The sequence below is a fragment of the Somniosus microcephalus genome, unplaced genomic scaffold (assembly GCF_052327205.1).
Source record: "Somniosus microcephalus isolate GS21.2 unplaced genomic scaffold, FLI_Smic_1.0 unresolved_chr1, whole genome shotgun sequence".
Lineage (NCBI taxonomy): Eukaryota > Metazoa > Chordata > Chondrichthyes > Squaliformes > Somniosidae > Somniosus > Somniosus microcephalus.
This window is the reverse complement of record NW_028225179.1, coordinates 33736795-33749294: the sequence shown is the minus strand read 5'-3', so window position 1 is coordinate 33749294 and position 12500 is coordinate 33736795. Positions and strand designations below refer to the sequence as shown.

Genomic DNA, 12500 nt, shown 5'->3' with positions numbered 1-12500 from the left:
GTGTTTGGTATTCATGATAAAAAAGTCAGGGAACGTCTGTTGAGAGAAACCGAACTAAATTTGGAAAATGCGGTGAAAATATGCCAAGCCAGCGAGCTAGCTCGAAAGCACACGCAGACTTTCAGTGAAATCAATAATGATGCGATTGTAATGAGTGATAATGCTGCTGTCGGTGCTGTGTCCTATAAGGGGAAGAAACATGAGCAGAACAGAAATGAAAAGCAATCGGAGGATGAAATTTTTAATTGTAAACGCTGTGGTTACAAACACCAGTTAAGACAATGCCCAGCGTTTGGAAAAATGTGCACAAAGTGTAATGGAAAGAATCACTTTGCCAAACAATGCTTTTCAAAAGTAAAAACGACGAAAGGGCAACAAGTTAATGTAATTGAGGACACTGATTTAAGTGAGACATTTTTTGTAGGAATGGTGTCATGTGACGATATCAAAAAAGATACAGAAAATGTGCAGCCCTCAGAAATGGACAATGCTGAACATAAAGTTAATGCAGTAAAAGTGGACAAATGGATGATCCCACTGCAGATAAATGGAGCATTAGTTACCTTGAAACTAGACACTGGGGCAAAAGCAAACTTAATCAGTATGAGTGACATAAAAAATATGAAAGAAAAGCCCAAAATACAGAAAAAGTCAGTACTACTGAAGAGCTATAATGGACAGAAAATAGATAGCTTAGGTGTATGCAGACTTAAAGTGACAGTCAAAGACAAAGTGCATCATGTCATGTTTTCTGTTGTGGCTGAAAGACTTGATTCGATACTAGGTGACAAAGCTTGTGAAGACTTAGAACTGGTCAAGAGAGTCTACCGTATAAACTGTGCCATAAGCAGACCAGATGACTCAGGCGATGAAGCAGAGAGCCCATCAAGGATGAAAAGGCCAAAGGGTACCCATGTCTTCAAAAAGCCTAGTTTCTCCAAGAAGAAAGAAAAAGACTTTAAGGTCAAAGAAAAGCACAAAGAGGAAAAACACAAGGAGAAAAAGTCCAAAGATATAACCGCAGCAGATGTTGTTAAGCAGTGGAAAGAGAAAAAGAAAAAGAAGAAGCCTGCACCAGAGCAGGAAGCAGTTCCGGTGGATACTCCTTCTTCCCTCAGGCCAATCTTTGGTGTTCCATTAGCCGAGGCTGCTGAGAGGACTATGCTGTATGATGGGATCCAGCTGCCAGCAGTTTTTCGAGAGTGCATTGACTACATTGAGAGTTATGGCATGAAGAGTGAAGGAAACACTGAAACCCTCTCCAAGCAAAGATCGCAAGGAGACCTCGATCTATACAAGAGCAGATCGATGACAATGCCGCAACTGCATCTTGTCATTCACCGCCAGAACAATCTCATGAAGACACATCAGACTTACCCGTGTTGAGAAGATCCACACGTGAAGTAAAAGAGCCTGATAGACTTAATCTTTGAGTACAATGTAAAGCTTTGAAAATGTGTTGACTGTTTTGAAAATGTTTATGTTTATAGAGCACTAACAAAAGTGTTACTGATATTATCTTTATTGTTTTCTTGAAAGTTGATTGATATTGATTTTGTTAAACCTCAAAGAAAGGGGGATGTAACGATCAATAACATGTCATTCTATAGTGGACACTAGGTGGAGCCGTAGAGCTGTGTAGAGCTGTATATAGCTGTATGTATAAGACTACACTACCCAGCTGTATATATATTAAGACTACATTACCCATGAGGCACTAGGCTACCCACAAGGCAGCAGTCAAGATGGAAGCCTCTACAGATACTGTACCAGTCCACATGTGCTCAATAAAGTAACTAGCAAAAGCTAGCTGTGTTCATAATAAGAATGTCTATTTATTAATGAACATAACAATCTCTCTCTCTCCCCCTCTCTCTCTCTCTCTCTCCCCTCTCTCTCTCCCCTCCCCTCTCTCTCCCCCTCTCCCTCTCCCCCTCTCTGTCTCTCTCTCCCTCTACCCCTCTACCCCTCTACCCCTCTCTCTCTCTCTCTCTCTCTCTGTCTCTCTCCCCCTCTCTCTCTCCCTCTCTCTCTCTCTCTCTCCCCCTCTCTCTTCCTGTCTCTCTGTCTCCCTTTCCCTCTCTCTCTCTCTCGCTCCCTCCCCCTCTCTCTCTCTCTCTGTCTCTCTCTCTCTCTGTCTCCCTCTCCCTCTCTCTCTCTCTCCCTCCCCCTCTCTCTCTCTCTCCCAGGACAATGACAAGAAGCGGATGCGGGCTCTGATGAAGGCCGACACTGAGAGCCAGCTGCGGGTGCAGAAACAGCGGGACCTGCTCCAGCTCCAGACCGAGATCAAGCACCTGAGCCACCTGCGGCAGGATCTAAGCCGTCGGCTCGAGCTTTACTCCATCTACCGAAAATTCGCCGAGCAGGTCGTGCAATCCTCCAACCTGGTAGGCTAGGCTGCCCTTTCACCTCTCGCCTCTCCCCTGCCCTCTCACCTCTCGCCTCGCCCCTGCCCTCTCACCTCTCCCCTGCCCTGCACTCTCACCTCTCACCTCTCCCCTGCCCTCTCACCTCTCCCCTGCCCTCTCACCTCTCACCTGCCCTCTCACCTCTCCCCTGCCCTCTCACCTCTCCCCTGCCCTCTCACCTCTCACCTCTCCCCTGCCCTCTCAAATCTCACCTCTCCCCTGCCCTCTCACCTCTCCCCTGCCCTCTCACCTCTCCCCTGCCCTCTCACTTCTCACCTCTCCACTGCCCTCTCACCTCTCCCCTGCCCTCTCACCTCTCCCCTGCCCTCTCACCTCTCCCCTGCCCTCTCACCTCTCTCCTGCCCTCTCACCTCTCACCTCTCCCCTGCCCTCTCACCTCTCTCCCTGCCCTCCCACCTCTCACCCTGTCCCCTGCCCTCTCGCCTCTCCCCTGCCCTCTCACCTCTCCCCTGCCCTGCCCTCTCACCTCTCACCTCTCCCCTGCCCTCTCACCTCTCCCCTGCCCTCTCAGCTCTCCCCCGCCCTCTCACCTCTCCCCTCTCCCCTGCCCTGCCCTCTGGCCCCTCTCGCCTTTGACCTCTGATCTCCTTTCTCCCCCCCCACTCTGCCAGTTCCAGGAGCTTCACGAAGTGACCAGCCGCTACCAGACCCTGACCTCGACACGGGACGCCCTGCTGCGGGTTATCCAGGACAGCCACGAGGAGCTGAAGCGCAAGAAGAAACAGCTGAGCAAGTTCATGGACGACAAGAACGACGAGCTGCTCTACTTCAACAATCACCTGGCCGAGCTGCAGGCCCGGCTCGACACGGCCCAGAGCCTGGGCTTCAAGTGGGTGCGTGATGGGCGGGGGGGCCCACTGCTCGACAATCCCTCCGTCTATCCCTCCCTCGCTGCTCGACAATCCCTCTGGACCTCCCTCACTCCCTCCCTCCGTCCCTCCCTCACTCCCTCCCTCCGTCCATCCCTCCCTCACTCCTCGTCCCTCCCTCCGTCCATCCCTCCCTCCCTCACTCCTCGTCCCTCCCTCCATCCCTCTGTCACTCCCTCCCTCCATCCCTCCCTCACTCCCTCCCTCTGTCCGTCCCTCCCTCCGTCCGTCCCTCCCTCCGTCCGTCCCTCTGTCCGTCCCTCTGTCCCTCCCTCCCTCCGTCCGTCCCTCCCTCCCTCCCTCTGTCCCTCCCTCCCTCCCTCCTTCCGTCCCTTCGTCCCTCCGTCCGTCCGTCCCTCCCTCTGTCCGTCTGTCCCTCCCTCCGTCCGTCCCTCCATCCCTCCCTCTGTCCGTCCCTCTGTCCGTCCCTCCATCCCTCCATCCCTCCCTCTGTCCGTCCCTCCGTCCGTCCCTCCATCCCTCTGTCCGTCCCTCCATCCCTCCATCCCTCCCTCTGTCCGTCCCTCCCTCTGTCCGTCCCTCCCTCCGTCCATCCCTCCCTCCGTCCCTCCCTCCGTCCATCCCTCCGTCCATCCCTCCCTCCGTCCATCCCTCCGTCCATCCCTCCCTCCGTCCATCCCTCCCTCCGTCCATCCCTCCATCCCTCCCTCTGTCCGTCCCTCCCTCCGTCCATCCCTCCGTCCATCCCTCCCTCCGTCTGCCCCTCCCTCCCTCCATTCCTCCCTCCCTCCATCCCTCCATCCCTCCCTCTGTCCATCCCTCCCTCCGTCCCTCCCTCCGTCCATCCCTCCGTCCATCCCTCCCTCCGTCCATCCCTCCATCCCTCCCTCCCTCCATCCCTCCATCCCCCCCTCTGTCCGTCCCTCCGTCCCTCCGTCTGTCCCTCCCTCCGTCCGTCCCTCCGTCCGTCCCTCCATCCCTCCCTCCCTCCCTCTGTCCGTCCCCCCTCCCTCCGTCCCCCCTCCCTCCGTCCATGCCTCCCTTGTCCCTCCATCCGTCCCTCCCTCCGTCCCTCTATGCCTCCCTCCGTCCGTCCCTCCCTCCGTCCACCCCTCCCTCCGTCCCTAGCAACTCGTCCTTCCCTCCGTCCACCCCTCCCTCCGTCCACCCCTCCCTCCGTCCACCCCTACCTCCGTCCACCCCTCCGTCCCTCCCTCCGTCCACCCCTCCCTCCGTCCCTCCCTCCGTCCACCCCTCCCTCCGTCCATCGCTCCGCCCACCCCTCCCTCCGGACCTTGCTCCTCCTCCCTCCCTCCGTCGCTGCCTCTGTCCCTCACTCCTCGTCCACCCCTCCCTCCGGACCTCGCTCCTCCTCCCTCCCTCCGTCCCTTCCTCTATCCACCCCTCGTTCCTCATCCCTCCCTCCGTCCAGCCCTCCCTCTGTCTATCCCTCCCTCCGTCCATTCCTCCCTCCGTCTATCCCTCGCTCCACATCCCTCCCTCCATCCCTCCCTCCCTCCATCCCTCCCTTCCTCCATCCCTCCCTTCCTCCATCCCTCCCTTCCTCCATCCCTCCCTTCCTCCATCCCTCCCTTCCTCCATCCCTCCCTCCGTCCATCCCTCCCTCCGTCCATCCCTCCCTCCGTCCATCCCTCCCTCCGTCCACCCCTCCCTCCGTCCACCCCTCCCTCCGTCCATCCCTCCCTCCGTCCATCCCTCCCTCCGTCCATCCCTCCCTCCGTCCATCCCTCCCTCCGTCCATCCCTCCCTCCGTCCATCCCTCCCTCCGTCCATCCCTCCCTCCGTCCATTCCTCCCTCTGTCTATCCCTCGCTCCTCGTCCCTCCTCCGTCGATCCGTCCATCCATCACTCCTTCCCTCCGTCCATCCCTCGCTCCTCGTCCCTCCCGCCGTCCCTGCCTCCATCCATCACTCCCTTCCTCCGTCCCTCCCACCGGACCTCGCTCCTCCGTCCCTCACTCCATCCGTCCCTCACTCCATCCACCCCTCCCTCTGTCCATCCCTCACTCCTCGTCCATCCCTCCCTCCGGACCTCGCTCCTCCTCCTCCCTCCCGCCGTCCCTCCCTCCATCCCTCCCTCCCTCCGTCCATCCCTCCCTCCGTCCATCCCTCCCTCCTTCCATCCCTCCCTCCGGACCTCGCTCCTCGTCCCTCCCTCTGTCCATCCCTCCCTCCGTCCATCCATCCATCCATCACTCCCTCCCTCTCTCCCTCCATCCCTCCCTCCTCCTCCCTCCCTCCATCCCTCCCTCTGTCCATCCCTCCCTCTGTCCATCCCTCACTCCTCGTCCATCCCTCCCTCTGGACCTCGCTCCTCCTCCTCCCTCCGTCCCTCGCTCCCTCCATCTCTCCCTCCTTCCATCCCTCCCTCCGGACCTTGCTCCTCGTCCCTCCCTCTGTCCATCCCTCCATCCATCACTCCCTCCCTCTCTGCATCCATCCCTCGCTCCTCCTCCCTCCCTCCCTCCATCCCTCCCTCCATCCATCCCTCCCTCTGTCCATCCCTCGCTCCTCATCCCTCCATCCGTCCCTGCCTCCATCCATCCCTCCCTCGCTCCATCCACCCATCCCTCCCTCCAACCCTCCCTCCATCCTCCATCCATCACTCCCTCCATCCATCAAACCCTCCCTCCATCCCTCCATCCATCACTCCGTCCATCCCTCCACCCCTCCCTCCCTCCCTCCCTCCATCCATCCCTCCCTCCCTCCCTTCCTCCATCCTTCCCTCCTTTCCTCCATCCTTCCCTCCTCATCCCTCCATCCCCCCCTCCCCTCCTCATCCCTCTGTCCCTCCCTACTCATCGCTCCCTCCCTCCCTCCTCATCCCTCCCTCCATCCCCTCCTCCTCACTCCATCCATATCCCTCTCTCCTTTCCTCCTCACCCATCCATCCATCGATCCCTCCTTCCCTCCTCATCCCTCCCTCCCCTCCTCATCCCTCCCTTCATCCCTCCTCTCCTCATTCCTCCACCTCCTCATCACGTTCCCCCCCCTCTCCCTCTCCCCTCCTCTCTCCCTCTCCCCTCCCCTTATCTCCCCTCTACATCTGATGCACATACGATTTATCCTCCGTGTTTCTCACAATATCCGCCACCCCTCCGCCTTTCCCAAGATATCTGTCTCAACAAGGCCGCCTTTCAAAGCAGAGCCTGGGCCTCAGCTTGATGACGGAGAGCATCTCCTGGGTCTGAGGGAGGCTCCGGGGCCCAGCCAGTTGGGGCTTTGGCCAAGATGGGCCTGCACAGCCTAGGCCTGGGGACGCAGCCTAGGCCTTGCTTTGCGACCGAGAGCCTTTGCCGCGCCTCTCGGCTTCCATCGGCCCGACCGATTTGTCGACGCTCAGCCTGAGGGAAGGCTTTGAGGCCTAGCCAGTCACCTGGGGGAGGCGGGGAGAAATAAGCTAGGCCGGGGTTGAAGCCTGGGCCTAACTTTGCGAGCGATGGCCCCCGTCCGTTTAGACGTGCCCGGCCGGCTCATCGCCGCTGAGCCCGAAGGGGGAAGGCTTCGAGGCCTAGCCAGTCGCCGCCGGCAACGGGCCCAGCCAGGCTGCGATCGGGCAGTAAACCAAAGGCCCGAGTCGAAGCCTGGGCCTCGCCTCCAACGTGGAGCCCCTGCGTTGACCTTCCTTCCTTCTGCCTCTCTCCGCAGGACGCGACATGGACGCACATCCAGAACACGGCCGCGAGGAAGACCCTGCTACTGGGGACAGTGAAAATGGCCACGCTCAACCTGTACTATATGGTAGTTAACTACCTACATGAGCAACCCACCATATCGATGGATGACACCGTCAAGCAGTTGGAGAAGGTGTGGGGTGGGTGGGGAAGAGCAGGATGTATATAGAATAACAAATACCCAGGAGTGAGGTACAGGCTGGAATCTAATCGAGGGGTTCGGGGGGTTTATATGTAGAATAACAGATACCCGGGAGTGAGTTACAGGCTGGAATCTAATCGAGGGGTTCGGGGGGTTTATATATAGAATAACAGATACCCGGGACTGAGTTACAGGCTGGAATCTAATCGAGGAGTTCGGGGGGTTTATATATAGAATAACAGATACCCGGGAGTGAGTTACAGGCTGGAATCTAATCGAGGGGTTCGGGGGGTTTATATATAGAATCACAGATACCCGGGAGTGAGTTACAGGCTGGAATCTAATCGAGGGGTTCGGGGGGTTTATATATAGAATAACAGATACCCGGGAGTGAGTTACAGGCTGGAATCTAATCGAGGGGTTCGGGGGGTTTATATATAGAATAACAGATACCCGGGAGTGAGTTACAGGCTGGAATCTAATCGAGGGGTTCGGGGGGTTTATTTATAGAATAACAGATACCCGGGAGTGAGTTACAGGCTGGAATCTAATCGAGGGGTTCGGGGGTTTATATATAGAATAACAGATACCCGGGAGTGAGTTACAGGCTGGAATCTAATCGAGGGGTTCGGGGGGTTTATATATAGAATAACAGATACCCGGGAGTGAGTTACAGGCTGGTATCTAATCAAGGGGTTCGGGGGGGTTTATATATAGAATAACAGATACCCGGGACTGAGTTATAGGCTGGAATCTAATCGAGTGGGTTTATATATAGAATAACAGATACCCAGCAGTGAGTTACAGGCTGGAATCTAATCGAGGGGTTCGGGGGTTTATATATAGAATAACAGATACCCGGGAGTGAGTTACAGGCTGGAATCTAATCGAGCGGTTCGGGGGGGTTTATATATAGAATAACAGATACCCGGGACTGAGTTACAGGCTGGAATCTAATCGAGGGGTTCGGGGGGTTTATATATAGAATAACAGATACCCGGGAGTGAGTTACAGGCTGGAATCTAATCAAGTGGTTCGGGGGGTTTATATATAAAATACCAGATACCCGGGAGTGAGTTACAGGCTGGAATCTAATCGAGGGGTTCAGGGGGTTTATATAGAATAACAGATACCCAGGAGTGAGTTACAGGCTGGTATCTAATCGAGGGGTTCGGGGGGTTTATATATAGAATAACAGATACCCGGGAGTGAGTTACAGGCTGTAATCTAATCGAGGGGTTCAGGGGGTTTATATATAGAATAACAGATACTCGGGAGTGAGTTTCAGGCTGGAATCTAATCGAGGGGTTCGGGGGGTTTATATATAGAATAACGGATACCCGGGAGTGAGTTACAGGCTGGAATCTAATCGAGGGGTTCAGTGGGTTTATATATAGAATAACAGATACCCGGGAGTGAGTTACAGGCTGGAATCTAATCGAGAGGTTCGGGGGTTTATATATAGAATAACAGATACCCGGGAGTGAGTTACAGGCTGGAATCTAATCGAGGGGTTCGGGGGGGTTTATATAGAGAATAATAGATACACAGGAGTGAGTTACAGGCTGGAATCTAATCGAGGGGTTTGGGGGGGGTTTATATATAGAATAAAAGATACCCGGGAGTGAGTTACAGGCTGGAATCTAATCGAGGGGTTTGGGGGGGGTTTATATATAGAATAACGGATACGCGGGAGTGAGTTACAGGCTGGAATCTAATCGAGGGGTTCGGGGGGTTTATATATAGAGTAACAGATACCCGGGAGTGAGTTACAGACTGGAATCTAATCGAGGGGTTCGGGGGTTTATATATAGAATAACGGATACCCGGGAGTGAGTTACAGGTTGGAATCTAATCGAGGGGTTTATATATAGAATAACGGATACCCGGGAGTGAGTTACAGGCTGGAATCTAATCGAGGGGTTCGGAGGGTTTATATATAGAATAACAGATACCCGGGAGTGAGTTACAGGTTGGAATCTAATCGAGGGGTTCAGTGGGTTTATATATAGAATAACAGATACCTGGGAGTGAGTTACAGGCTGGAATCTAATCGAGCGGTTCGGGGGGGTTTATATATAGAATAACAGATACCCGGGAGTGAGTTACAGGCTGGAATCTAATTGAGGGGTTCGGGGAGGTTTATATATAGAAGAACAGATACCCTGGAGTGAGTTACAGGCTGGAATCTAATCGAGTGGTTCGAGGGGTTTATATATAGAATAACAGATACCCTGGAGTGAGTTACAGGCTGGAATCTAATCGAGTGGTTCGAGGGGTTTATATATAGAATAACAGATACACGGGAGTGAGTTACAGGCTGGAATCTAATCGAGGGGGTTATATATAGAATAACAGATACCCAGGAGTGAGTTACAGGCTGGAATCTAATCGAGGGGTTCGAGGGGTTTATATATAGAATAACAGATACCCGGGAGTGAGTTACAGGCTGGAATCTAATCGAGGGGTTTGGGGGTGTTTATATATAGAATAACGGATACCCGGGAGTGAGTTACAGGCTGGAATCTAATCGGGGGGTTCGGGGGGTTTATATATAGAATCACGGATACCCGGGAGTGAGTTACAGGCTGGAATCTAAACGAGGGGTTCGGCGGGGTTTATATATAGAATAACAGATACCCGGGAGTGAGTTACAGGCTGGAATCTAATCGAGGGGTTCGAGGTGTTTATATAGAATAACAGATACCCGGGAGTGAGTTATAGGCTGGAATCTAATCGAGGGGTTCGAGGTGTTTATATAGAATAACAGATACCCGGGAGTGAGTTACAGGCTGGAACCTAATCGAAGGGTTCGGGGGGGTTTATATATAGAATAACAGATACCCGGGAGTGAGTTACAGGCTGGAATCTAATCGAGGGGTTCGAGGTGTTTATATAGAATAACAGATACCCGGGAGTGAGTTACAGGCTGGAATCTAATCGAGGGGTTCGGGGGGTTTATATATTGAATAACAGATACCCGGGAGTGAGTTACAGGCTGGAATCTAACCGAGGGGTTCGGGGGTGTTTATATAGAGAATAACAGATACACAGGAGTGAGTTACAGGCTGGAATCTGATCGAGGGGTTCGGGGGGTTTATATATAGAATAACAGATACCCGGGAGTGAGTTACAGGCTGGTATCTAATCGAGGGGTTCGGGGGGTTTATATATAGAATAACAGATACCCGGGAGTGAGTTACAGGCTGGAATCTAATCGAGGGGTTCGGGGGGTTTATATATAGAATAACAGATACCCGGGAGTGAGTTACAGGCTGGAATCTGATCGAGGGGTTCGGGGGGTTTATATATAGAATAACAGATACCCGGGAGTGAGTTACAGGCTGGAATCTAATCGAGGGGTTCGGGGGGTTTATATATAGAATAACAGATACCCGGGAGTGAGTTACAGGCTGGAATCTGATCGAGGGGTTCGGGGGGTTTATATATAGAATAACCGATACCCGGGAGTGAGTTACAGGCTGGAATCTAATCGAGGGGTTCGGGGGGGTTTATATAGAGAATAACAGATACACAGGAGTGAGTTACAGGCTGGAATCTAATCGAGGGGTTCGGGGGGTTTATATACAGATAACAGGTACCCGGGAGTGAGTTACAGGCTGCAATCTAATCGAGGGGTTCGGGGGGTTTATATATAGAATCTCTCTGTCTCTCTCTCTCTCTCCCCATCTCTATTTCTCTCTCTCTCTCTCTCCTCTCTCTCTTTTTGTGGTATTTATCAATGATCTTGACTTAAATATAGGGGGTATGATTAAGAAGTTTGCAGATGATATTAAAATCGGCTGTGTGGTTGATACTGAAGAAGGAAGCTGTAGATTGCAGGAAGATATCAATAAATTGGACAGTTGGGCAGAACAGTGGCAAATGGAATTCAATCCGGAGAAGTGCGAGGTAATGCATTTGGGGAGGGCTAACAAGGAAAGGGAATACACATTAAATGGTAGGACACTGAGTAGTGTAGAGGAACAAAGGGACCTTGGAGTGCATGTCCACAGATCCCTAAATGTAGCAGGCCAGGTAGATAAGGCGGTTAAGAAGGCATAGGGAATACTTGCCTTTATTAACCGTGGCATAGAATACAAGAGCAGGGGGTTATGCTTCAACTGTATAAAACACTAGTACAACGTAAACTCGAGGAACAGCACCTCAGCTTCCGATTAGGCAGTCTGCAGCCTTCCGGACTCAATATCGAGTTCAACAATTTCAGATCATAACCTCGGCCCCTATTACATTTTTACTTATATTTTTTTTCCACCCCTTTGTTTTGGATCTTCCCTCCCCCCCCCCCTTCCTTTTTTTTCTCTCTCCCACATGGCAGCTGTCTCCCATCCTGCCAGCACACTTCACACCTAATCTGGATCCGTCTTTTGTCTCCACTGTCCTATCACCATCTCGTCTGGTTTTGAATACCTCTTATTGTTTCTTTTACTTCTTTTGTTCTCTCCCAGCCCTGCCTTCGATCTATTTTATTTCCTTTCCAGTTTTGAAAAAGGGTTTCGACCCGAAACGTCGACTCTTAATTTCTCTCCACGGATGTTGCCTGGCCTGCTGAGTTTTTCCAGCATTTTCTGTTGTTATTTTGTATAAAACACTAGTTAGGCCTCGGCTAGAGTACTGCGTGCAGTTCTGGTCACCACATTACAGGAAAGATGTGATTGCACTAGAGAGGGTACAGAGGAGATTTACAAGGATGTTACCGGGTGTAGAGAATCTTAGCTATGAGGAAAGACTGGATAGGCTGGGTCTGTTTTCCTTGGAACAGAGGAGGCTGAGGAGAGACCTTATTGAGGTGTATAAATTATGAGGGGCCTAGATAAAGTGGATAGAAAGGACCTATTTCCCTTAGCAGAGGGGTCAAAAACCAGGGGGCACTTGGGATGCTGTAACCTGCAGGGCTAAGGACCAAGAGCTGGGATGTGGGATTAGGCTGGATCGCTCTTTGCTGGCCCGAGCACTGATCCCTGCGGTACCCCACTAGTCACCGCCTGCCACCCCGAAAAAGGCCCATTTATTCCAACTCTCTGTTTCCTGTCTGTTAACCAATTTTCAATCCATGCCAGGATATTACCTCCAATCACATGTGCTTTAATTTTGCACACTAACCTCTTATGTGGGACCTTATCGAAGACCTTACCTGAAAGTCCAAATACACCACATCCACTGGTTCCCCCTTATCTATTCTACCAGTTGCATCCTCAAAAAACTCCAGTAGGTTTGTCAAACACGATTTCCCTTTGTTAAATCCATGTTGACTTTGTCTGATCCCGTTGATATTTTCTAAGTGTTCTGTTATCACATCCTTTATAATAGACTCTAGCATTTTCCCTACTACTGATGTTAGGCTAACCGGTCTGTAGTTCCCTGTTTTCTCTCTCCCTCCT

The 12500-nt window shown here is 52.7% G+C and overlaps 1 protein-coding gene across 1 annotated transcript in view; it reads left to right on the top strand.

Moving 5' to 3' along the window:
- The first annotated feature begins 2191 nt into the window (after positions 1-2191).
- The window catches only part of LOC147094579 (coiled-coil domain-containing protein 42-like), a 12344-nt gene continuing 2035 nt past the window's right edge, over positions 2192-12500 (top strand). Inside the window, exons 1-3 of the mRNA XM_085973934.1 lie at positions 2192-2390; positions 3044-3265; positions 6931-7089. Coding sequence (XP_085830060.1) covers positions 2208-2390; positions 3044-3265; positions 6931-7089 — 564 coding nt within the window. The 5' untranslated portion in view covers positions 2192-2207. The remainder of the gene's footprint in view (positions 2391-3043; positions 3266-6930; positions 7090-12500) is intronic.